The 27,625-nt window shown below is 43.3% G+C and overlaps 1 protein-coding gene across 1 annotated transcript in view; it reads right to left on the reverse strand.

Moving 5' to 3' along the window:
• UNC5C (unc-5 netrin receptor C) overlaps positions 1-27,625 on the reverse strand; it is a 362,184-nt gene that overhangs the window by 13,609 nt on the left and 320,950 nt on the right. The window contains exons 13-17 of the mRNA XM_084626036.1: positions 26,655-26,888; positions 19,112-19,261; positions 17,698-17,862; positions 6,222-6,400; positions 5,158-5,695 (exon numbers count right to left, since the gene is read on the reverse strand). Coding sequence (XP_084482162.1) covers positions 5,530-5,695; positions 6,222-6,400; positions 17,698-17,862; positions 19,112-19,261; positions 26,655-26,888 — 894 coding nt within the window. The 3' untranslated portion in view covers positions 5,158-5,529. The remainder of the gene's footprint in view (positions 1-5,157; positions 5,696-6,221; positions 6,401-17,697; positions 17,863-19,111; positions 19,262-26,654; positions 26,889-27,625) is intronic.

A 27,625-nucleotide genomic window follows, 5' to 3' on the forward strand; every position in this document is an offset into this window, starting at 1 on the left:
TAATGTACACTTTCACTGACATCAGAAATGCTAAATACCCCTTTCACCTATAGAGATGAGTGAAATTATTTATATTTTTTGTATAGGCATTGCTTGAAGAGGGACTTTGAGACATACCAAGCTTAAATGGGGGGTAAGTGAATGAGTTTGTAGCCAGAGATGAGCTCACGCCACCAGACAGAGTGTTTAGTTCTGGGGGTTTAGTGAAGGCCCATCTCCATGCATTATCTTGGCAGTTACCAACGCTCTTAGTACTGAAACCATTACCTCCCTCCTGCCACAGCTCTGCTTACCTGAGCTTGCAGTGATGCTAAACGCTGAATTTTGGGACATCGCTTTCACTTTTTTTCCATTGGAATGAAATGGAGCGTGCAGACAAGGGATTGTAACTTCACTGTAGAGTCCTTTCCAAAGCAGCAGCTAGGCTGTGAGGAAGTAGGAATCGCTTATTCAACCACCCTTATCTGCCATAATAGCTAAGGGCTTGTAGCACTTATAATAAATATCCTTTATTGCCCTTCAACTTTGCATTCATGTGAAATCCCCACCTTGATGGGAACATAATACTGCAACGTGCCTTACAAAATTTTGCAAGCTAAATGCTCAAAATAGAGATGAGAAATAGCAATAAGGGTGACCCTGAAGTGAATACCTGGTTGGAGTCCCTCACAGGGGAAGGTGTAAAGGCTCTGTTTTCATTCATAAACCACTTGCATCCTCAGTTTGACTGACCTCTGAGGGTGACTAGTCATTTCAGGGCCAGCCACCCAATCAGAAAAATACCTGAAAAGATTTTCAAATGCTCAATAAGGTAGTTTACAAAGTGCCCTGAACTTAGGCTCAAACAGATTCAACCGCATTATCTTGTATAAAATTAATCTAAGTGCTGTAGTCACTACTCTGCTAAAACATACAACAAAGTCTAAGAGGTTAAAAAAAACCCCAATCCTATTTTGGGTAGCGAGACAAGAATCCCACCAGGACACTATCCATGACGATAGGTTTACTCTGTGTAAATACATCTATAGGTGATCAACAGAAATATCTTTGCTCTATATGCCTCCCAAACAGCTAAATGTCCTGTGAATGTTTACATTTCTGTCTTGGTCACCAACCATCTCCTACAAAATCAAATCCTGTCTGAAGATACCTCAATCGCTTCAGAACGTACATGGTTCATAAAAATCATCATCATCGGGTCTCATACTGTTCAATATGATACAGCTGTGTGTGCATGGAAAACTTACACGGGATTTATCCAGTACTCTGACAGCCACCTTTACGAGGAAAACAACACAAAAGAACGCAAAGCAATGAGACTAAAACAACTCCATCCAATAGTGATTTTAAATCAGAAATTAAAGATTTTCTTCAAAGTCTGTAGATATTTTTTATACATATATTTATATATAACATATATATTTTATTTATATCATTAGCAACCAACATGTAATGAGGAGGTGGCATAATGAGCAGCAAAATTGCAATAACTCAAAAACATGAGGTGGGCAATGAAAATATTAAGCTTCTTGGAAAAAAAAGTAAAAATAAAAAGTAAATATGTTGAGGATAAGAAGCATGCAGACATTTTTTAACAAACTGATTCACCCACTGTAAATGTTATGAAAGTTCTTAAGAGTTGGTGCTGTCTGCACAACTGAATTGCCATTCTAAACAGCCAGCTCACAAAATGTATTTCCCTCCGGTAATATGTAAGGTAATCTTTATGAGTTTTAAGCTGGTGTCAGTATTCCGTAAAGAGTATGGTCCTTAGCACTAGATGGCAGTGTGTACAAACATTCAGAGGTAAGGACTGCTTCTATTTTCTCCCATCCAAGAGATTTTGAAAATGTATCTCTCTTCCCCAAAAACACACCCCACCGCCATTTCTTCAGTGGAATGGAACGGATGCATATTGAATGTGAAGCACTCCAAGTGGAATTTAGAAAGATGGGTTTTGAGCTGCAAATGTATCTGCCATCCATGAACCACTTTGGCCTTTTTCGGGGTCGGAATAAAACCCCCAAAACAAAGGAAGCTTGAATTGATGTGGAAGTTAAAGCGAGAAAGAGCTAAAGGTTTGGATGGGACTCAGAGGGGCACCAGATTCCCGAATCAGTTATCCAAGGAGGTGCGATTGCAAAGTACAACCGGTTACCTATTGCTAATCTTGAGCGTTAATTTATGTTGGACCATTCAACAGAAACATTTAGGCTAGACCAAAAGGCTATACGGTGTCATTAGACCCTGCCACCCATGTGAACCTACTGTAAGGGAAGGGAAGTAAAGAGCACCTTTGTCCCTACACTGGATTACTTGAGATCTTTTCGGATTCCTGGACACCCAAGCAGAGGGGCTGGAAGAAGAATAGGCACAACTGCGGTTCTGAGTCAGGAGCACCTTTCTCAACAAGTGGCAATATTAGTTTGGACAGGCACTCACTCTCCACCCCCCTCAGATTATGGCTAAGCTTTTCCTACTGACCAATCCCTTCGCGACAAAGCAAGGGAAGTACATGGAGAATGGTGTTGACCTGCTGTCACAACTGCTTACAAAAATCACCTAGCTGTAGATTTTTTTTTTTAAACCAGAGAACAGACACTCCGTCGGCAACTAGCGCTCCAACACCAAGCTTACGTTTAAGGCAGCTTAGTCTGTGCCCATCAGAAACTTCCTCTCATGGTTAAGGTGAGAAGGCTGCAAATTTTCTTACTGAGTGAAAATGTACAGTAGCGAGTTCAAAGGATCTTACAGGTTTATACCACAAAAGCTGTTCCTAGGAGGGGAAGACAGGAGCTGAGAGACAGAAAAGCGTATCAGCCTGTCCTGAAAGAGCAGCCCGGCAGGAGGAGTATGAAAGATGTACCTGTTTGGAGCTGAAAGCTGTAACTTAGGGAGGAAAACTGGGACACATCTTTCAGCACCACTCTTACACCACTGAGGAGGAACAGAGCGTGGGAAAATGGTTAAAATGTTGCTGAAAGGCAGGGACTCTGCTTCCCTAAAGAGGGAGAAATGAAGGAGCCAGAAGGCCATAGATGAGGCTAGGTTAGGAACGCATATTGGAGACAAGAGGGAAGTGGCGGGGAAAGCTAGAGGAAATGGTGAGACTGAGCCAAAACCCACTCAAGTCTACGGAAAGACTTCCATGGGGTTTAGATTAGTTCCGAAAACAACAGGATTATAAAGCAGCATATGAAAAGGATAATCTAGTTGAAAGCGCATCAGAGCGAGTACTCCACACTAAAACGCAGGCAGATTCTGAAGGTAAGAACCTGTGCACACCAGCCTCTGAGTCTATATCTGGGTTTCACCACTTGTGAGTTGCTGGCAAACTGCTCTCCACCCAGGGAATGGTTTTATGAACATTGTCCTGCGTTTAATAAATACACTGTCAGGGATACTGAGCTGAAGCTAAAAAGCCTACGGAAATGTCAAAATGGGGAAAAGGTCAGACGAAATTCGCCTTCCATTTCGACGAATGACATTTCCACAGTTACGTTTAAAAATGCAGACTTTAAAACCTGAGGAGAAAAAAAAATCCCATAGAAGAATACAAAGTGAGAATATAAATAAATAAATAAAACAACCAGGGTCTGGCTCGATGGCATGGGTGAGAATGCTTTCCTAGCATTGGAAGTGAAAGGAAAAGTTAGGACGAAATATTGAAAGTATATGCCCTGTGTCATACAAAGGAGTCACTCGTCCCACTAAGCACAAAGCAAAATGAGTCTGCAAAGAAATGGCAACCGGAAAAACAACAGTTAGCTTCACTTGCCTAACTCCCCACATCAGCTGTTTGCGCACGACAAAATGGCCAAGAGGGACATGGGATGAAAACAAATGAGTATGTTCTACAACAGCGGTAATGAGTTCCAGCCGTAACTGCTGAGACAACTGTGAAGAGCATTTAGCGGGTGTGGAAATAACGAGGAGAAAGCTCCGCTGTAGGGCACAGTTCAACACCATCATTTCACACTGTCCTGTGGGGTGGAACTCTCATGGTCTCCAGTGGCACTTCCCTGCATGGAGGCAGAGCAGCAGCAAAGATCCACCATATGGCTCACCCACAGCAGAATTTGCCCGTAGAATAAAATGGAGCAGCCTCCCCGTTCCATAACTGTCCTCCACTAACATACACCTTTGATTAAAATCGAAGGGACTGATTTTCAGTGGGGCTGAGCACCCACAATTCACGAGAAGTACCTGCATACTGTTGCTACACGTGCTTCTGAAAATTAAGGGCTATGTGTGGTTGGTTTGGGAGGGTGTATTCACAGCATTGGCATGGGGCAGCCCCGGCTTCGAGCATAACAATGAGATGTTTGCTCCTCGAATAGTTAGTAAATAGGGGGCGTTGCAGAAGCTCACACGGTGCGATAGTTGGCACTCATTGAACTAGATCCTCTGCTGGTGTAAATCATTGACTTTAATTTACACCAGTGGAGGATCTGGTCCAGCGTACGCTAACATGTGAGCATGCCTTGTCGGCAAACCGAGGCCTTGTAGGGTGAGCACAATGGCTGAAGAAGGGAAGGGAGGGTGGCATTTGAAAGGAAGTGTGTTAGAAGAACCCACGCAGTCCCAGAAGGGAGAGAACAAGTTCTGCCTACACTTGAATGATACATGCTACTGCTGACAAAATTAGAAATTAAAATAAAATAATAATAATCCTTGCACTAGATACTTATCGGTAAATAATCATTATACCAGAATCTGCAGGGTTATTTCCTTCCACCCAACCCACACTCCAAATTGCATCTCTCTCACGCACACACACTTTCTTTAAGAAGGGAGCGGGTTATATTGTGAGTTGAAAATGAATCCCTATCTTCCCTACAATCCTACAGCTATTTTTCACAACGAACCCGTGGAATTCCCTTGCGGGAGGTGGGGAGAGAGACATGCATTCCTGCTTAGCACCCAGATTATCTGCTTTCCAGATGCACACGTTTCAAAACACTGGTCTTACAACCAGATCTAAGAAACAGAACAATGATGGGAGGATTATTTTGAGACAGTTGATGCACGGATTTGTAGCTAAAGTCTGAATTTCACTGGAAGTTGATCATCCGAAATAGCCACAACCAACTGTCCACAGCTTTGTTTAGAATGGCTTTAAACAAAAATATAAAGAGCCCTGGACAGTCTCCTTACCTCTGTCCGGTATTTGATGTAAACAATGTCCATAGAAACTGGGATTGTTAAGAAAGTTTATCCATACATCTGGATAGCTATAAAAAGCGTTTCCTAGGAAACTGTAAAATCCTGTACCAAGCAGTGTACAGCCAAGCTGAGGGGAACGTTAGGTTGATTTATATTTTCAAGGTACAACTTTGTATGATTTCTTTTAGATCCTGTCATAATGTACAAGGAGAACATATGTGAAAGTCAGGGCTGATTTTTTCTTCTCGGAAATGTCTTTTGTGAAACTCATTGGTCTGGGTAGTCATTTTGTTTCTTATTCGTAGCTCTTAGGGCAATACCACTCCCTTATTTCCATTCCTTCTTTTTCATTCTGAGGTTGCATCAATATTTTCCTTCTACCGCTAAAGAAACAACTGTCTCGTGTCTTCCCATTTCTTCGAGGACTGCCGCCAACATGCTCAGGTTGCCATCGGGAAAATTCTGGGCTTCCCAAAGATCTAGGATCACGCCAGTAGGACTCGATTTTGTAGCAAAATAATTTAGGTACCTGCAACAGAATGAAGGGAAATGGTCCTCTAAGACTGGCTGCCACTGTCAATGCTGATTCAAACTATCCACAAACCACACCCATTATGTACACTCTGCATGAGCGTTCTCTGTGACTAGTCTGTAGGTCTTTGTACTGCACTTGTGCATGGAAGCCTTCTGCATCAGATCTTCAGCTGGTGTAAATCAGGGTTGCACCCCTGGCTTAAATAGACCTGAGCCGATTTAGACCAGCTGATGGGGATCTGCCCCACCTATTCACAGTTGGTACTGTCCTCTTGCCTATGTGGTTTATCCAAGCCCTGCCAGTTTGTGGGCCCCTTACTCTGTAAACGTGCTCTTTGAGAAACTCCTCTTCCACTGAAGTCAATGACAAATAGCCCACTGATTTCACTGGCACCAGGGTTGGGCCCTTAACAAGGCCAACGGAGAGCGAGCTCACTTCCCGCGCACATACCTGTCTATAACAACAGCCCTTATGTAGTCACTCAGCCACGTTGTAGAGTTCACGCAGGCAACACACCCACCTGTCCAATTTCAGTTTGTGGGCCAGCATCCTCCAGTCATGGCCCCTGGTCTGCGGGGCATCAAGGCTGCTGCAGAGCTTTTGTCTGATGGGCAGGGGAATACTGAAAGCGCTCGGTCCCACTATGGTGGTGATGGTACTTGCTGAATCCATGAGAGGATAATCAATGCCAGTAGGTTCCTAAGTTTTGTAGAAAGGGGTGGGGGTGGAAATAAAGCAGCGTTGTTACTGAACACAAAAGCAATCACCATGCACAAAGTCAGAATCCTATTGCTCGCGTTAGTGGAGGAGCAGCCTCGTGCTAATCAAGTTGTATATGCGCTTGATGTCAGTCAGCTGAAGGAACAGAAATATTTATCGCTAACTTTGCACAGGCAGCAGGTTTATCACCACTCCAGGCTGGTCTAGGTAAAAACCTCAGGCCCAGCTTGATCAGTTAATGTGATCATTTGCTCTTTCTTAGGGAGAATGCTAGCCTTAGAACTGTACAGTAGATCTCCGTGCCTTCTGTGTGTGGGAAACTCTCCCTGATGTGGGGAGCCACAAGTATGGGGAGCAAGGAATATCGGAGGTGAATTTTGTGGGGAAGAGCATTTGGAGTCAGATGACAGAAAAAGCATCAAGGGGCCTACGTTTCCCGCCCATGTAAATGAAAATATGGAAGGATTTACCGCCCAAAGATGCATGGTACTTGCGGGGAAGGGGTATTACCCATGGTGGGCCGGGTACCAAGAGGTAGGGCAGCCCCCATTGGGCAGTAAGGGGGAGACATTTCTCTTTAAATTCTCCTCTTCCTCACACATGGAGAGACACAGATACAGAGCAAAGGCATCGCAACAGCTCGGTGGATGTGCTGCTATTATCCCTCAGCGAGCACCTGTTTTCTGGGAGTCTTTTGATGGAGGACAAACCATGGAGAGAGAGTTGATGCCGCTCCAGGCATTAGCTGATCCCTCATTTTTATGCGGACCTCAGTCTGCACTATGATGTGGAAGATTGAACGTGCTGTTCCCCTGCTCCTGTTGCAACCCCACTCCCCGGCTCTCTCTTTTACACAAAGCCACGGGCTAACAAGCAACAGAGGCTTTACACAGAGGAGGAAGCATCCCTGGCAGTCACCTTTCTCCTAAATCTACCCCTTGTGGTTTTCTTTGAAGTTCTACGCCCTTCTGTGTTGTCATCTGGCTGGCAGGAATAGGGGGAATGGAGCCATCTCAGGCTATTACTTTACACCAAGAGACACATATTTGACATACGTAATTGAATAATCTATGAATGACAAGTCGTGGGTCCTTTGAGGCTGGGATCTTGTCCATCTCCTTGTCTGAAAAGTGTCTTTAGCATGCGTTGGGTAGAGAGAAACCACCACCATAACAGTTAATAACATCGGGTAACTCTCGCAAGCTCTGGAGGTTACGTTCTTTTAGGATCTTATCCAAACAAATCTTGAGACTAAATTTTGGTTGCCGATGTCCAGAGAACAGACTGTCCTATTAAATCTAAGTTTCTTTGTCTGATAACACCTCAAGAACATCCATGCTAGTATTCTGGCCCGTCTGCTTCCAGGCCCAGTCACAACCCAGAAGGGCACGATGCGTAAGTGAAAAAGGGTGAAGGGAAAAAATGAACCAGACATTTTCAGCGATGCAGGAAAGCTCAGCTGGGTTCAGATTTTTATTTTTTTTTTTATAATCCCAATGAGATCACCCTTTTAGAAGATAGAGGATCCTTCTTAAAGAGGAGGCATATGCTCAACCTAAACCAAAATGGTAACGGCACACATAATTAAAAAGAGTGTAGAGTATTTTTTAAACAAAATGGCTGTGGGAAGGCCAACAGGTGAGGAGGAGCACACAGTTCGGGCAGAGATGTCTCTTAGGGATGAATTTATTAAAGGGGAGGGAACTCTACAGCCTAGTAAAGAGGATAGGAAAAAAGTAGGTAAAGTACAGGTAGAAATCCCTTTATGTAAGGGTCCCTTTAAATACAACACACGAAGGCAAGCAACTGAATATTAACAAAATGTACAGGTGCTTACATGCAAATGCTAGAAGTCTAACTGCTAAGATGGGTGAACTAGACAGTCTCACATCAACTGAGGATATTGAAATAATAGGCATTACAGAAACTTGTTGGAATGTCGATAATCAGTGGAACACAGTAATACCAGGGTATGAAATATATAGGAATGACAGAGTAGGTTGCACTGGTGGGGGAGTGGCACTACATGTAAAAGAAAGCATAGAGATAAATAAGGTAAGAATCTTAAATGAAACAAACTCTACCACGTATCAGGGGGTAGCCATGTTCATCTGTATCCACAAAAACAATAAGGAGTCCGGTGGCACATTAAAGACTAACAGATTTATTTGGGCATAAGCTTTCGTGGGTAAAAAAACACTTCTTCAGTTGCATCTGAAGAAGTGTTTTTTTACCCACGAAAGCTTATGCCCAAATAAATCTGTTAGTCTTTAAGGTGCCACCAAACTGTACCATAGAATCCGTATGGGTCGGAATTCCATGCTTGAACAATAAGAGTATAGTAGTAGGAATATACTACTGACCCCCTGATCAGGATGGTGACAGTGATTGTAATAGGCTCAGGGAGATTGGAGAGCCTACAAAAGCAGAAAGCACAGTAATAACGGGGGATTTCAACTATCCTCATATTGACTGGGTACATGTCATCTCAGGACATGATGCAGAAATAAAATGTCTGGACACCACAATGACCGCTTCTTGGAGCAACTAGTCCTGGAACCCACAAGGGGAGAAGCAATGATTGATTTAGTCCTAACTGAAGCACAGGATCTGGTCCAAGAGAAGCAATGATTGATTTAGTCCTAACTGAAGCACAGGATCTGGTCCAAGAGAAGCAATGATTGATTTAGTCCTAACTGAAGCACAGGATCTGGTCCAAGAGGTAGCTTCACCGCTCAGTAATAGTGACCATAATATAATTAAATTTAACATCCTGGTGGGTGGAGGGGGAGTAATACCCCAAAAAATCAACACGGTCACTTCAAAAAGGAGAACTACATAAAAATGAGGAGGCTTCTTAGACAAAAAATTAAAAGGAGCTGTGTCACAAAGGTTAAATGCCGGCAAGCAGCAGGGGGGAATATTTAAAAACACCATAATAGAGGCTCAGGCTAAATGTTTCCCCTTAATCAGAAAAGATAATGAGATGACCAAAAGAATGTCACCATGGTTAAGCAGCAGAGTAATGGAGGTCATGAGAGACAAAAAGGCATCCATTAAACTTTGGAAGTCAAAACTTAGTGAGGATAATTAATAGGAAGGAGCACCAACTCTGGCAGGTTAAGTATAATTAGGCAGGCCAAGAAAGAGTTTGAGAAGCAACTTGCTAAAGATGCAAAAACTAACAGTAAGAATTGTTTAAAGAACATCAGAAGCAGGAAGCCTGCCAAACAGGCAATGGGGTGACTAGATGACAAAGGTGATATAGGAGCACTCAAGGAAGATAAGGCCGTTGTGGAGAAGCTAAATGAATTCTTTGCATCAGTCTTCACTGCAGAGGATGTGGGGAAGATTCCCACACCTGAGCCGTTCTTTTTAGATCTGAGGAACTGTCCCAGACTGAGGTGTCTCCGGAGAAGGTTTTGGAACAATTAAATTAAATAAATTAATAAAATAATTTATACATTAAATAAATTAATAAATTAAACCGTCATAACTGTCACCAGGATCTGTGTGTGTGTGTGGCCCAAAAGCTTGTGTCTCTCACCAGCAGAAGTTGGTCTAATAAAAGAGATTATCTCAGCCCACTTTTCTCATCAGGACTAGATGGTATTCATCCAAGAGTTCTGAAGGAGCTCAAATATGAAACTGTAGTAAGAAACAAACTTCCATACCAGATGACTGGAAGGTAGCTAATGTAATGCCGATTTTTAAAAAGCCCGTCAGAGGGGATCCTGGTCATTACAAGCTGGTGAGTCTAACTTCAGTACCAGGCAAACTGGTAGAAACTACAGTAAAGAACAGAATTACCAGACACATAGATGAACACTATTAGTTGGGGAAGAGTCAACATGGCTTTTTGTAGATGGAAATTTTGCCCCACCAATCCATTCGAATTCTCTGACAGTGTCAACAAGCATATGAATACGTGTGATCCAGTCAATATAGTGTATTTGGATTTTCAGAAAGCCTTTGACAAAGACCCTCACTACTAAGCTCCTAAGGCAACTAAAAAGTTATGGGATAAGAAGGAAGGTCCTCTCATGGATCAGTAACTGGTTAAAAGATAGGAAACAAAGGGTAGAAATAAATGGTCAGTTTTCACAATGGAGAGAGGTAAACAGCAATGTTCCCTAAGGATCTGTACTGGAACCAGTGCTGTTCAACATATTAATTAATGATCTGGAAAAGGGATCAGTGAAGTTGCAAAGTTTGCAGATGAAACAATCATGAATAATTTTGTAAAGTCCAAAGCTGACTGCAACCTCCCTAACTTGGGTGGCTGGGCAACAAATGTCAGATGAAATTCAACATTGATAAGTGGAAAGTAATGCACAGTTGAAAAAATTAATCCCAACTGTGCTTATATAGTGCTGGGTTCTAAATTAGCAGGTACCACTCAAGAAAGAGATCTTGAAGTAATTGTGGACAGTTTTCTGAAAACTTCAGCTCAATGCTCAGCAGTGGTCAAAAAGGCTAACACAATGTTAGGAACAATTAGCAACAGATAGAATATAAGACAGCAAATATCAAAAATATAAATAAATCTAAAAAATATAAGGTGTGCCCACACCTTAAATACTGGGTCAGTTATGTCCCACCCCAAAAAGTTTATAGTGAAACTGGAAAAGGTTCCAAGAAGCGCAACTAAGTTGATCAAGGATATGGAACAGCTTCCACACAAAGAGAGACTAAAAATATTAGGGCTTTTCATCTTAGAATAGAGACGATTAAGGGGGAGGTATGACAAAGGTCTATAACATCATGAATGATGTGGGAAAAATCACCAAGAGAAGTGTTATTTACCCTTTCCCACAATACACAAACCAGGGTTCACCGAATGAAATTAGTAGGCAGCAGGGTTAATACAAACAAGAGGAATTATTTTTTCACACAATGTACAATTAACCTGTGGAATTCATTGCCATGGGATGTTGTGATGGCCAAAAGTAGAACTGGGTTAAAAAATAACTAGACAAGTTCATGGAGGATAGATCCATCAGTGGCTGTAAACCAAGACGGTCAGGGATGTTACCCCATGCTCGGGAGGACCCTAAACCCCTGAGTGCTGGAACATGGGGTGTTCTGTACATTCCCCCTGAAGGTCTGGTACTGACCAGTGGCGGAGACAGTGTAATGGGCTAGATGGAGCACTGGTTTGATGCAGAATGGCCATTCTTGTGTTCTTATATTCTTATGTTGAGGGATCCCCTGAGGTTTTCAGGAATGAGGTTATCCATTAAGTGATCTCAGCAGGCCAGATCATAGAAGGTGCTGAGTGCCCTCAACTACTTCTGAAAACAATAGGAACTGAAGGTGATTGGCAGCCTAGAAGCATGAGAGAAATCTCCCTAGAGTATGTTGAAGTGATGGGAGCTGTCCTTCAGGAACGGGAATGTATAGAGGATAGCACAAGATATTTAAAGTGTGTTGGGGAAACCATGTAGGCCCACTAAAAACCAAACCAAAATCAGTCCGTAGCACCAATCAGTCTACTAACAGAATAGCTCGTGCAACGTGCTTTTCATCTGTAGGTATCAAAGCACATTACAAAGAAAGGAGGGATAGCTCAGTGGTTTGAGCGTTGGCCTGCTAAAGGCAGGGTTGTGAGTTCAATCCTTGAGGGGGCCATTTAGGGATTGGGGCAAAAATTGGGGATTGGTCCTGCTTCAAGCAGGGGGTTGGACTAGATGACCTCCTGAGGTCCCTTCCAACCTTGATAGTCTATGAAAGGAACATATAAACTATCCCCATTTTACAGATGGGGAAATTGATATAAAGTGGCTTGCCTAAGGTCATTCAGAAAGTGAGTGGCAGAGATGAGGCTAGAATCCAGGTGTCTTCTGTGATCACTAAACTGAAAAGAGAGACAGCTCCAAATAAAACTGTGCATGAATAAGACCCAAGCCTCTCAGCTGAGTAATGGGTGCTTTAAAAAAGACGAAATACTGAATGGGAATTTTTTAAAAAGTACGAAACCCCCCCAAATTGACATTTAATGTAGACAAAGGCAATAAAAAAGCATCAATACATGATCTAACTTACAGCAGCACAAGGGAAATGATTTTAATAATCGCTTTAGCTGATTGGAAAGGAAAAGCAAATGTTACCTGTGAACTACTAAAGCTGTAACAAAATCTACTTTAAATGTCAATTTCTTTAGTTTTCTTCTAATTAACATGTTGCTCTGTATAATTAGCTACAGGAGATGTCCCACAAACACAACCGAGAACAGTCTCAAAACTTTACAATGCCTGGCCCAAGCAGCCATCACACAGCTTCCAGGAAATCTCATTCGCCTGCACCTCACCCAATAGCAGCAACCGGTCAAGGTTTCCCTAAACACTAGTATATCGTGGGAATAGCAGGTGTCAGCTCCATTCTTGGGCTTTGGATGGAATTATCCTGTATTTCCCTTGCCTCCATTCCCCTATCTACTTCTTTTAGTGTCGAGTCCATTCCATCCATGCTTTTTTAAAACGTTACATCACGACTTTTTATGCTAGCCATTGAAATATTTTGCTGGAGAATTATCTTCACACTAATGTGCACAAAGAACTACTGACTATGGTCTCTCTAATCACATACCAAACTACAGTGCTCGGTGTGTGTGAGCAAAAGGCCTGTGTCAACAGCAAATTCTACAACATTGACCCTGTTGGAGCTATTAACCCTGTTCGTAGAGGCTGGTATTCTGGAACATGGAAGATACAGAATACAGGTTTTTCAGGGCAGTGGTAACTGGGAGCATAAGAGAGGTGACACTTTCCCTCTCCATCTCCAGGTCAAAGCATACAATGGACAGAGTTCTCAGTGCTCTCTGAAAGTCTGGCTGTGGCTCTGTGGTTAGCAGTTTGCCCTTGTGAAACTCAGGAATATTGCAGGGTTCATAAAGATTTCTGCACAAGGGCCTGTTTCTTTGCGGGGAATTGGGGTCTTCTAGAATTAAGGACTGGGCAAAGACTGAAAACCTCCCACTCTCTCATATTTCCATACATTATCAGGCAAATTCAAGTAGTCCCATCTGAGATCAGACCCCATTGGGGAAGTCTCTGTGCAGATACGTAGTAAGAAACTCTCCCTGGCCTGAAGAGTTTACAATCTAAGCAAAGACATACAAAGGGTGGGAGAAAGATGCATTATAATCCTTACTTTAAAGGTAGGAAACTGAGGCACACAGAGATTAAGAAACACGCCCAAGGTCGCACAGGAAGTCTGTGGCAGACCCAGGAATTTGACTTAGATTTCATATCTCCCAGTTCAGAGTCCTAACCAACCACACAAGGCCATTATTCTTCTCTTAGCTGTAGACAACTACACACACTCTCTCTAGCTTCATCCCAGGACTTCTGTACTACAGTCTAGCTGGGGTGAGGCAGGTGAGGAGCCATCCTATGCGTAAGAAGCCACGTGCTCCTTGCCACAAAACTAGCACAGCAATAAAAGCTAATTCACGTGGTGACAGCATCCTGCATGTCAGCTCTTAGCACTGATTGCCCCTTCCACGGTGGATGTGGGAATGCCACCATACACCAACTACGATGAGCAATTCTCATGATTCTTAGCTTCACTAATGAGTGCTATTTTCTCCCTGTTTTAATCCCGGCTGGACGGAATCACAGCACAAGACAATAGTGTTATTTCTGTTCCCTTTGAAACTCTTACCAGATCCTATTACATATAAGCAGCAGAAGATAATTACAGTGTGTACTTGAGTTTCATTAAAGCTACCACCAACTCTTTCACTTCTCTGCTAGGTTAAATCAGAGATTACCTCAACGCAGCACTTATCCAGTAATTGTTTGTGATAGTAGTTTTACCATCTGTCTTTAATGTTATGTTGTCCCCAGTTGAATATACAACTTTACACCCAATAACCAAGCAGATGTTATGGGTAATGGTGCACATTGTCAGGGCCCTGCAGAATAAGTAACTTTAGGCTGTCATCTCACAGCCCTTCTGAAAGTCACCCACAAGAACTCATTTTCCATGATTTCACAGTTCAGAGTTTGCCCACTCTCTCTTCTCAGCCAGAAAAATGGTTACATGTGAGTAGCTGCTCTAACTATGTAATAATGATGCCTACTCCACTGTAGCTGTGCCTGGCTGATCTTGACCCTTTGACCAATTCCTTTATAGGGGTTTATAATAAGGAACATGAAAGGGAAAATAATTCAGGAAGAGGAGTGTGTGTGTGTGTGTGTGACGTTTTAAAAATGAACGTAGCGATTGATAAAAGGTGTCAGCTTGTCCAGCCATGGAGATTGAAGTCCTCTGTCTATCCAGAGAGCATGTACAGCATAGGAAGGTTCAAAGCAAACTTCCTGCAAATACCTTGCCCATGTGACTCAGTCCTTCGAAGTGGAAAGAAGTATTGTAGGGGTGAGAGGATAGTTCATTCTTCATGCCTTGCAGTCCTTGCCAGCTAGGATGCAGTAAGTGCCTGTTGGAGGGTAGGGGGGTTTGTGCTTTCTGATCTAATGATACTTTTGGCGTGCCAGTGACCATACTATCTAAGGCACCATTCATTAAGAACCGGGGCGTGAAGGCTACCAACATTTTCACATAGGTCAGCAGCCACTTGATAACAACACTGACTTTTTGGGTCACTACCAACCGGGTGTGAATCTCATCTGCTGACTTATAGATAAATGCCTCTCTTTTTCCTTACCAACCCTCACAACTATCTCATTTACACTGATTTAGTTATTTATTTATCTAAGCTATCAGCTGCTTGTGGAGAAACCTCACTGACATTTCTCCCATCCTTCCTATCCAGAAGGATCATACCGCAGCAGAACCATGAAAGAAATCAATTTCTTTATCCTGGAGAAACTGACAGAAAGTCTTTATGTTGCAGCCACACTATTTGAAGGATCATTTCTCCACAAAGGAGGGATATTAACTTTCTTTTCATTTATTTCTATGCCCGATCCCCCATCCTTTTCATCAGCCGGCATATGTGCAATCCAGACAGAAGGCAGTCATCAAAGGGACAGACCCCGACCCCTCCCAAATTCTGCTGCTTCTGTTGTTGTTGGAGCTGTACAGTTATTGAACTTTGCAGACCTGCTGGGCCTGGAGAGTGAAAACGCCATCCAAAGCCAGCAGGGGTGAAGCTGTGTGGCTCAGAGATATGGCCTGTGGATTGGAAAGTGCCGGTGGTTGCTGTGGTATTGTGAGATTCCTTATTAATGTCAGCGGGGCCTTTAACTAAAGATGTTTGTAAGTCAAAGGGCTCATGAAACTCTGGGAGGAAATGGTGATTGCACTGTAGTAGCCTGTGGAAAAGAGAGAGGAGGGCTCTGCAGGCCAAGCTTATTTCTCTGTAGAGGAGAACTATCCTTGACTATGAGCCGGGGAACAAGACATAACCAGTCTGTCATTTCATACGGTGTAGGAGAAAAAGGACACAGGAGAAAGATGGCATTTGTTTTGGTGATTATAGTGGGTTTCCTCACCCCTTTCTGGTATCTGAGCCAGGGCTCTCCTTTGCCAGACTTGCTCTACTTGTAAAGGTCAGACCATAAGGAGACCTTGACATTTCACCAACTTCACCATGCTGCAACCACTTTTTGACTTATGTCCCTATTATTGCCACATGTGCTTGCCTCCTAGGTAAATGATATGATTGCTCTCAGTTTCATCATGATGATGTGATTTCCCGATGTAAATCTCACAAGGTTTCCAAGCTGACTCATACGTCATCATTTTCTGATGTTGCATCATTCACGTTATGTCAGGGCACTGAGTGTCCCGGGCACCTAGCTGGTATGACATGAGACAAGCTGGTTAAAATCCAGATGGATAGCAATTCTCCTCCTTTGTGGGACTCCCATCAGAGGGCTCTGTGGATAACATGGCTTGGTTATCCACCTTGCTCACAGATGCTGCCAGTGACTCTTTGTGAAGCAGTGGCTGGTCAGAGCGGTAGAATTTTCCCCTATCCTCAACCTTAAAGAATCATTTACCACTAAGTTTTACTGTCCCCAAGTGTTAAAGTCCTTCAAATCCTAAGGTCACGAAAAAAAAGGGACCAGAGCAGTGTGCCACTGCCAAACTCCTGTGTCATCTCCAACACTTTTTCCCTTGTGGTATTAATTTTGGGACATAACAAAGCAAAAGACTCAGACCCTCAGGCTCTTTTCCCTAGGCTGATGCACTCATCCACTTTCAAATCTACAGATTATCTTCCCTACTGCTGCTCCTGGGAATATTTCCCTTCCGTACATTCTACATTTCTCCATTCCTCTAGTGACGAGAAGAATCTGATCTAACATAACAGTCATGACACACAGCTGCAAAGTGAGCTGTAAGACTCATCTATTTCCTCAGGCTTTTGCTTGAGTGTGAGACGAAAGAGACTTGTTTTAGAGAACCCTGAAAATTGGCACTGCTTCAGTAAATGGTGTATACTGTTTTTTAAAGAACGTGCGTGTGCTCAGGGCACGTCTGATCGGTGTAATGTAGACATCTATAAATAACTAAATACACAGTTAAATATAAAGGAGGACTGGTGCCTTTCAGGAGAATGGCTCGTTAGGGTCCGCTAGCCATTCCCCTTTCACTGAGATACAGCTCTACTTTTAGTTAGCCGTGGGCAGTTTTATGCAGTACGCCAGGCCGCTGGAACTTGGCAAGAGCAAAGACTGAAGGGAAAGCCTGTTCCACACCTAATGTCTTATGCTCCCTATTTCATAGGGGTTATTGTCAGGGCTCAGAGTAAAATGGTTTATATCTATCCAGCACACTTCTCCCTCACGAGCACCTGGAGCTTCGAGAACTATGGACTTAGGAAGAGTGAGTGGACATCAGGGGACATGACCATCCTATGTTTTATAATGTAAAAGAAGGTGTGCTGAAGAAACAGACCCCCTGTGTACGCAGGGGAAATAAGGAGCTCCAGGGAGGAAAGGGAGAAACACCAGGAACACGCCTACCATTCCTCCCTGGTCCGTTTTGAAGGAAGGATGCTCCCTTCCAGAGGAGGGAATAGACAAAAGCCAGCTGAGCAGCCAGGAGGAGCATGAGGAAAGAGTGAAGAAGGCAGTTGAATCCACACTTGCTATCTAGCATCCATGAGAAGGGAAAGTACCTACAGCAGTTATGAGAGAGGGTGGAAAGCCTGGTACCTCCCAGCCACCAGGAGGAAGGAGAGAATTAATGGGCACGGCAAACAAGTATGGGGAATGTGGGCAGGTTAAAGGATGTTTGCTGGGAAAGTACTGCCACATTTCCCCCTCACCGGTCGGTGTGGAAATGGCTGGGCCCTTTACCTCTGACACGGTACAGTTGAGTTGGAAGATCTGTCCTTCTCCTTCGACCTGCCGTACGCAGAGTTTACAAACCAGCTCCAGCGTGCTCAGGCTGAACCTTTCCAGGGTGAAGGTACAATGTAGATTTCTCTGACACCCACTCCAGATGTGGTAAAAAGGAATTTCCTGCAGGAGGAAAATTAAGGAAAAATTTGAACTGATCCTGGGCATCTACAGTCTTAATGTATCTCAGCAAATTCTCAGCTCATCTCTCAAATGGCTCTGGAATGAATATGGCAAATGGGATCATGAGTGTTGTGAGGAGATACTGTGCGGTCTCTCTGAAGAAGATGTGGCTCTGCTCTTCAGCATGGTGGTCCCCAGTCTAGCGTCCCGTGAAAAGCATTCACTGCACGGGAGACTAGCAACTGAACCACGCAATGGAAACAGACAGAATAAAAATAAGCAAATCCTCCCTCTCACTGCCTCTCAGTGATGAGAAACCTTCACAAATCCTGGGATGCTCCGCTGTTTTCTCATACATGTTACAAAGGTGGGTGTGTTTGTTTTCCTGCTTCCTTAAGGCTGAACCTGCTGCTTGAGTACAAAGGGCCTGGGTCATCGAAAATGCTCAATGCAACTCTCTCTGTACTGGGCCCTAGTGGCCAATGCTGGAAACAGGCTGAAGAGTGCATGTATTCTGGCTGGTAGTAACCCCATGCACTAATCCTTGACTCTAAGGCTATCCTTACACAACAGCTTATACCAACATAACATGTATCGCTCAGGGGTGGGGGTGGGGGTGAATAAATCAACGGACGTTACACCGACAGAAGCATCGGTGTGGACAGCGCTGTCAGCAGGAGAGCTTCTCCCGCCGACATAGCTACTCCCGCTTGTGGGGGCTGAAGTAGTTAAGCCAATGGAAGAGCCCTCTCCTGTCGGCTTAAAGTGGCTACATCAGAGAGCTTACAGCAGCGCAGCTGCGTCGGTGCATCTGCGCCACTGTAAACTCTCTCGTGTAGCCGTGCCCTAAGTTCTGTCCTCTCAGCACTGAATTTTCCTGCCAGAAGCAGATTTTCTGATTGTACTGATCAAAATGTCTCTCCCAGTGCATTGATAAAAGGGAATTTCGATTTTCATGCAAAATTGAACAAACCGTGGCCTGTTATGTGGCCTGGCACTAATGAGGATGGTTAAAAGAAACCAAGCCCTTTACTCCTCTCCACTGCTCAAAAAAATTGAAAATACACACTGTGTGTAACAGAGGGGAAAGGGCTGATTATGAGCAACCTTCAGAGTACAGGAGCCTGAACAGTCACTGTGTCTCGTTTTTAAAAGAGCACTGCGCAACTGTGTCTCGCTACGTATCTTTAAGCCCTTCTATTCTGACCCATGCGGTTCAGCCATCGTCCAGGCATTCTGTCATTTTTACCTGGTATTTAGCCAGCAATTTGCTCTTCCAGAGCGAATGGGCAATGTCGTGTATGGACAGACGGAGGTTGTGGGTGCTTCCCTTAAAATGCAGAGCCTTTGGTTCTTCCAGTAACTGTCCTCCCATCTGCCTCTCCAGCTGTAGAACTTCCTAAGATTCAGTAAGAGCAACAGAAAGTGGTCAGCTTGGAGACATTATTTACAAATGTGCCATGAAAGGACATGCTATAATTCTGCTCCCTGACAGTCAGCTGCAGCGGACGAGGTAATCTGTATAACAGGGAAGATACGCACACACACCTTGTAAGGAATAACACTGCCAGGTAAACACACATCTATTACAGGAAAGACATTTGTACGAAGGGGTTGGAGAATAATCACACACATCACTCTTATGGCTTTACATCATACATCTAGTGCAAGAACACAAATACAGCCTGTATTATCCAGGAGAACCTGGATTTCCTTTTAGGAAATACATGACATGACAGGCTGGGTCCCACGTTCGGCTTGCTTAATTGCTTGAGAGAGTCTAGGTCAAAGCCCAAGCACACAGGCAATGGTTGCATATTGATAAAGTGTCACCCTGGACACTACACACCCTGAGGGCACTTAATAGCAGCCTTAATGTGTTGCCTTCAAGAGCTCCTACCCATGAAGGTGTGGTCCCATCAATATACAACTGGTGATTGGCACCAACCAATCAGATTATCCCTGTGAATCAGAATATGCAACAGCAATAAGAAACCTGTTTGTCACAGGGCTATTATTACCTACTGAAAACATGCAAAACCGTAGAGAGAACACTGTGATAGAGAGGTGTGTATCTAAGCGTGAAAGCACAGTGGTTCAGAGAGCGACTGGAACAGAGACTGATCAATGGCTGATGAGAGACGGGGGAGAAAAGCTTTTGCTCTGATACACAAAATTAATAATATGACTATGAGTAATGACACTTACAGTGAATACTGGGCCTTCTCCCCATCTCTGCACGCTACCCACAATAACAATGCCAGCCACTGGCAATGTACATGAAAGACGAAAGCACAAATGCATATATGCTGCTCTTGTATATAAACCCAGCCAGACGCACGATCGCACACATGCACTAGCTTTGGCATACACACAGGTGCACACCGAGCACCACACACCAACAAGAAATCAGTGGCTTTTGAAACCAAGAACAGAAAGTAAAAGATGGGGTAATTGAAGTTGCTTCCACTTCAGCTGTGAGGCATAATAAACTGGTGTTGATCACATTCAGTTTCTAGTTAGCATAATAGAGAAAGCTGATGTCCCCAATGAACCTGGCACCTGACAAATTCTAAAGCTAAAATGATGTTTGTTTATCAGCTATTAGAAGAAAAGAAACATAATTAGAAACCTTTTAGATTAAGGTTGTGCCAATCAATCAGTTCCAGCTTCTTTCCACTGTGCCCTAATTACCTCATCAAGATGTCTAAAGAGCAATCGATAGTAATTATCTGATTACTATAGATCTTCATTATGTTCAAATTATCTCTCTGGGATGTCTGAAAGAAGATTCATGGTATTTTGTGTGGTAATTGTACCTACCAATGTCTCAAGCATACATACAGGCACATATGGTTAAACAACAGACACGGAGAAGGCCTGGCTGTGAATAGCAGCTTTGACTACACTCATCTACTTTCCCCACCACTGGAGTTGGGGCTGCAGCGGGAGCTGCTGGTGCTCAGTATTGCTAGTGGGAAAAGAAGACACTGGATTTGGGTTTCTAATTTTAGGCATACAAGCTTTGAAAGATTGGTCTTTCTCCCTGATAGACATTTATGGGAATGGAAGAAACCCACTGTAAACCTCTGCTGAAAGAAGCTGAGGCTCAAATTCAGGCTAAACCACAGAAACTGAAAATGGAGAAGAAGGGACACCCAGTTCATCTCCGGCCTTTCGGCAGGCCGGCACAGAAATGTGTGGCCTTAAGAACTTATCTGTGCTGCCTTTACACCATGTATTGCATTACTTGCCTCTTTGGCTGTTTGTTCTACACGGCCATGACCTTCTAAGAGAAGAAACCCTCAGCCTGTGCCTTTCTATCTAGTTCCAAATCCTGACCATTAAGTCTGCCTTTTCAAAGAAGTCAGAACAGGCTCCCACCTCGTTCCTCTCAATGCCCACTGCAAACCTAACAGATTGTCGTCTTAGTATTTATCTATAAAGAATGTTATATAAGGTGTCAAATGAAAGCTTATCTGATACTGGCCACAATAAATATTGTGAGATGTGTGGGGTTATTTAAGAAGTTGTAGGCATGTACAGAAAATATGTATTAACTATGTAAGCAGGCAGGATAGATAAGCGGGTTTTTCCCAGACTCCTTTTCAAAGGAATGTTGATTTGCCCATCTGCCTAGGTCTCCAATGTCAATCAAGCACCGTGCAGGTCAATACAAAGCAAGCTTCATTTGCATATTAAGCAACAGGAAAAGGAAGTTAAGAGGAAACGAGAAAGACAATATGGCATCAGCACATCAAAGAACAAACAGTGCGGGAGAAGACCTTTGTCTGGAGGGTACCTTTCAAGGGGATGTATTTCAAAGGTTTTCTGGTCTGTGAGGAGAAGGAAAAAGAATGCGGTGGTGGTCCACCACTGAGGGAGCAAAAAGGACAACCCTTTTTGTATCCATGAAAGCTGGATCCTTTTTGTATCCATACAAGTTAGAGATGCTGGGAGGTTACTTTAGTTGAGAAACTGAATGTCGACAAAGATTTTAGCCTGCTAAAGTTAAGTTTAGCCTCCTAGAAGCTTATTATACCTTTGTTTTATTTCTAACTGTATCTGTTCCTACTCGTCTTATTCACTCTCACTTGACTCCCTAACTTTGTTAATAAACTTCTCCTTGTTTAGCTCCAGCAAGAGTCTCTTTTGCTAAGGCAGAGGGGTAACAAGGTCAATCCATAATTCTGGGTACCTGGGAAAGTGTCTCACGCCTCCTTGTATAAGCACCTTGATGACGCCAGTAATAAGATACAAACTTATACCCTCTTAGTTGTCTTCTTGTTGGGGTTGAATAAAATACGTCTTTGCTCAGCAATGGCCCTCATTCAGTATCCTCACCCCGACCATGTAAGCAAGATACGAGCTACCAATATTTTGAAGCTGCCTGCTAATTAAAGCCACAACAGGAAGAACTTACATTTAATATAAGGTTGTGGCTTCAAAAAGAAGATATATGATTTGCTTTTCTCCATGAGACAGGACATATGTGCATGAATCCAAATAACCAATAGAAAGTAACATGAATAATATGTTACTGGAAACCCAATATCACACGAGGGCAGAAGGTAAAAGCAAGTTGGCATGCCTGTTAAATTGTGATCTGCTTCATCGATATAGTGTGGGAGTTATCTTGTGGACCTGTCTCTTCTGTGATTGCCATATTGAGAAAAGGAGCTCAGCCACTAGAGTGACAGGAGCCATTTAAATGGATAGATGGATAGACAGGAGTAAAGCTGTGATTCTCAAGCATTTCCATACTGTGACCCATATGACAACCGAAACGTTTCAGGTCTCCCCTCCCCTCACATCTAATCATAACGAAAGGGACTGTGATTGTGATCCCCCCAAAACTTGTTTGCAACTCCCCTGGGGGTCACAACCTTCAGGTTGGGAACTTGTGGAGTGAAGGAAACTCTACTATGGATCAGCATTAAAGCAGGAGTCAGCACTTCTGCTTCACAAACAGAAGGAAAAGAAACAAGCAGATTTCACAATAACCAAGCCATTATTTGTGACAAGTCATTAGACTCCCCAGACGGCTCAGGCAGTTCTAGGGAGAGAGAGTTTACTCTGCATGATTAGCGGGAAAAGCTGTTGGATAAATACAGTACTGTGCTTTCTATAGCAACTGCTTATCGTTCCTTAGTAATTGTTGGGATGGATACACTACTGGTCAGATTTCTTATTTCAAAATAATAATAGAATGCATTTGGCTGACTATTAAAATAAACACTTAAACCCCTAAAAAGGCTCCCCAAGAAACTCCCCAAAAAGCTGCAAGGGGAAACTGCCTCCAATCTGCTTCCCACCCCCAACCTACTCCTCTTTAACAGGGGTGCTGGAATAATTCCTATTATAGTGGGGGTACTGAAACCACAGAAACCATGTACTTGGTGTTTATTACTACTACTTCAAGCCAGGGGGTGTGGCAGCACCCCTGGTTCCAGCACCACTGCTCTTTAATGTGACTAAATTCAGCTCTGGGGAATACGGATTCAGCAACCTCTCCTCTGGGATGTGAGGAGTTCCAACCCATGTCTCATCTGCCACTTCTCTGGTCTACCCCCAGTCCCAAATCACTATTATCCCAGACACCCTTCAAATCTCTGTCAAAGTCCTGAGCAGCTCTTGTTCCCACTCTCCAACTTTCCACCCAAACCCTCAAGATCCCCTGAAACCACCATGAACCTTCCAGTTATAGATTGGATCCCTTATTATTATTATTATTAATTATTTGTATTGTGGTCATGCTAGGTGGCCCCAATCATGGATCCACTGTGCAAAGCACTGTACAAACACATCACAGAAAGAGGGCCCCGTCCCAAAGATCTTATAATCCACTTTTTGCAGCCCATCAGTGTTGCCCCTCAATCAGCCAGAAGAGCTGCCATAGCGAAAGCATTCCCTGCCCCTGTCATTCTGCAGAGCAAAGGATTGGGACCCAGCCATCAAACCGTGGCCACATGCATGGCAGTGCAAAGTGCCGCCATTGAACCAAGCTCCACCACACAGATTTTGGTTATCTTCCATGCTTCTCCCTTAATCTTTGTGGTAGAACCGGTCACACAGGGCCTTGCCAGATCAAAATACATTGCAAGGCCTCGTTCATAGTCCTTCATTCTGAGGCCAACCTACTTTTTCCCTTCCAAAGCCTCTTTATTTTCCACAAACTGTGGTTGAAGTGCTCATCCTCTGCTGAAGAAAGCAGACGATGCGAATATCCCTCTGTGGACAGGAGGCCACAAGGCACTTGTTCACAAGTCTCTGTCAACTGTCGCCCACCCTTGTAAGCCCAAACATGTTACCCTTGATTCAGTGATAGACCCAGAAGGACTCTTCAGATCTGACTCCAGAAGACACAACATTGCCAACACCGAGCCCTTTGTAGTACATTCTGAATAAATAACTGAGAGCTGGAGAGGAAGTGAGGGATTAACCAGCAAATTACAAACCAACCTTGCATTCCGACACCCTAACATCAACACAATCTCTCCAGTGATTTATACTCCGTAAATTTCTCTCTCTTTCATTCATTATCACTGCATGTTAAAGAGGATTTTCCCTCCCTTCTTGTGATCCTTCGCACAGTCTTATTTATTCAGGTGAACTTTACTGGACAGAGTTCCAAATGCTCAAATAAACATTAAAAAAAATCCACTGAATGGTGTCTAATAGAATTCAGGCATCTCCTCTTGCTCAAGCTTTCTACTCAAACTCACAGCAGCGTTCAGACAGCTCCACTATTTGCTACAAGGCAGCTTTGAATCACTTATTTTCACCTCAGAGCTTAATGAACCAATGAAAATTCCATTAAGACCACTTGTGGCACCTTAGAGACTAACCAATTGGTTAGTCTGTAAGGTGCCACAAGTCCTCCTTTTCGTTTTGCGAAGACAGACTAACACGGCTGTTACTCTGAAACCTGTCATTAAGACCACATGGGCCAAAGGGTATAGAGGCATAAGGGCATCTTGGCTTTTGGAGATCCTCGGCCTCACTGGTACAGAAGTCCCTTTTTCCAACTTTTAAAGAAAAAGAAATCACACTATGAGAAAATAATTATGGTTTCCAAAGGGGTTCAGCTCTGACAAAATCATAATTCGCTAGATCAAGTTCTCAGCCGCTTTATAAACAAACTCAATGCTAGCCTCCACTCCGCTCTTCAGTCCACTGCTTTGCTAAATTTCTCATAGCTATAGAAAGTACTCCCACCACTCCAGTGACAAACATAATAAACTGTAATGTCCAGGAAGACAGGATACTAGGCAGCATTTGAGATGAAAATGGAATTTTGCAGCCACAGTGAAGTCAATACTCTGAGAAACACAAACATTTCCCATATTGCGGCAGTGGGTGTGCACATGTTATGGGGCCTGTTTCTAAGTAAAGCTGTTAACATTGTTCTTCTGTACACAACACACAATTCATGCTGCTTACACATCACTGGCAGTGTCGCTAATCGGGCTTCGATTAGAGTCAGGCTTTGAACTCTTCTTGCTACATAGATGGCATCTGTAGATCTGGTTATAATTACAGAAAATCTTTCTTTAACCTACATTCTTACATATATGTGCACGAATTAGTATATTGATTATAATAAGCATCTGTCTTTATATGTCTGTTATAGGTACTATATATACACATGTATACATATTTGTATGTAATGTGTGTGTAAACTTATGTATATGCTCAAGTTATATACAGAGAAAGTTAGGTATACAGCTGTAGAAAGCAATAGCCTTGATGTATTTCAGTTGCAAATTCTCAGGACAAAAACCAGCACACAGACAGGTATAACAAAGCAATATAAAAGCAAGTGATTAATGACTCAGGAACTTCTTTTATCATTATCAGCTATTTACAAAGAGGTATTTATACATTTCATCATCTCAAGGGAGCTGGCACTTACCATTAAAAATACATGAATAACGAATGAAGCCCTTGTGCACCTTATGGCCCTTTAATAATGCAAAATCTCAGAATTCAGGTTATGATCCAGGTAAACAAAGGAACAAAGAATTCTGGGGGGAAAACTAGTTCAGCATTTGAGTGAAACCATTATTCAAAGGACAACCTGGGGTTTGGGTGGTTTTTTTTTTTTTCTTTCTCTAAAACAGTGTCTTGTTGTCAGGTTCTTCCTCCAATCAAAAATTAAATACAATTAAAATAAAATGATTTAAAAATTATCTAGGACAGGGTTCTCAAACTTTTTTTGCTGGGCCCCCCTTTGGAAAGATTTCAGGCTCTGACCACCCCAACCCCCCCAAAAGTGGTAGCAAGCTACCATACATACTCGTAGGGGCACTAAATGAAGCATGTAATCATTATCCTTGCTGTCAAAGGCGCTGAAGCCTTTCAAAAAGTGGAAAGTAGTGTTACCATATTTCAAGTTCACAAACAGAGGACACTACAGGGAGGAGGGGCAAATAGAGGTGGGGGTAGAGCAATACTATATCGTGCCACCTTTACTTCTGCGCTGCTGCTGGCGGCAGCGCTGCCTTCAGAGCTGGGTGCCCGACCAGCAGCTGCCACTCTTCTGCTGCCCAGCTCTGAAGGCAGCGCGTTCGCCAGCAGCAGCAAAGAAGTAAGGGTGGCAGTACCGTACCATCTTGCACACACCCCTCCTCCTAACAGTCTTGAGATGCCCTTTTGAGTCAGGACCACAAGTCTGAGAAACGCTGATCTAGAAAACATAAATTACAAGCCACAGCACACTAATGTAGGGTCTATTCACTGCAATTACTGCAATCCTGCTAGAGCTAGATGGTAAAGCGTATGGCATTTACCTTAAGGGCATCCTGAGTGTCATCCAAGCAGTAGACTCGGATGCTGTATTCCAGCGATGAGCAGGAGAGCGGCCCGAAGATGGCCAGCTTGAGACGTTTTGCTGCTGCTTTGGTGGTTGACTGTCCCACCAGGGCGTAGGTGCTAAGTGTTTCTGTCAGGATATGGCAGGATTCTGGGTCTAGCTGGATGTAGCATGGGGTGGTGAAGTTCTCCTCTCCAACCATCACCACATCCTAAGGGATAAACAGGCAGAGTTAGAGAGCCAAAGCCAGACACCAGAGAAGCCCATTTGTTTTGCATTAATCAGGATTGGGCTAGGGGCCAGACAAAGCCTACTCAGAGATAGAGCCTCGACTGCAGAACTCATCCAAGTCCCAGAATTTATCTTAAGTCCTTCCTGTTTGGGTCATTTTATTAATCAACATTTAACATTCATCTGCTTCTAGATTCCCTCCTGGGCTGGTACAGGGAGATGCAGCTGCATGCTAATGGTCTATACCTGCCATTGGCTACATAAAACTTTCGATTGTTTTACGTGCAGCATGCAGATGCTTTTAGAGTGATGAGCAGAGCAGGGCAAATTATGTAAAATATCACGAAAATTTTGCAGGAGAAATGCAACAGCATTTGTTGAATGACCTATCTGAGGAATTTTATTTGATCAGCTCCAGACATGAGTACTCAATACATTATCTATGTGAAAAATAAGAGCCTTAATGTCTTAATTTTCATAATCAGTGGTTGTTCGAATTCAGACAGAAGTAACCTCAGTGATGGCTGATTGCCACATGTACAAAGAATATCACCTGCTGCTTCATCAGAATAAACCCTCATGACAAGACTGCCGGGCCAAGGCAAAACACATACAAACCAAATACAAACAGACTGCTTTTTCACCATCTTCCCTGTGCTTAGAAGGAAACAGCCCCCCTGCCATTTTCCACATTCAAAACTGTACATTATAGTCTCC

Source organism: Lepidochelys olivacea (assembly GCF_965140295.1).
Source record: "Lepidochelys olivacea isolate rLepOli2 genome assembly, chromosome: 4".
NCBI lineage: Eukaryota > Metazoa > Chordata > Testudines > Cheloniidae > Lepidochelys > Lepidochelys olivacea.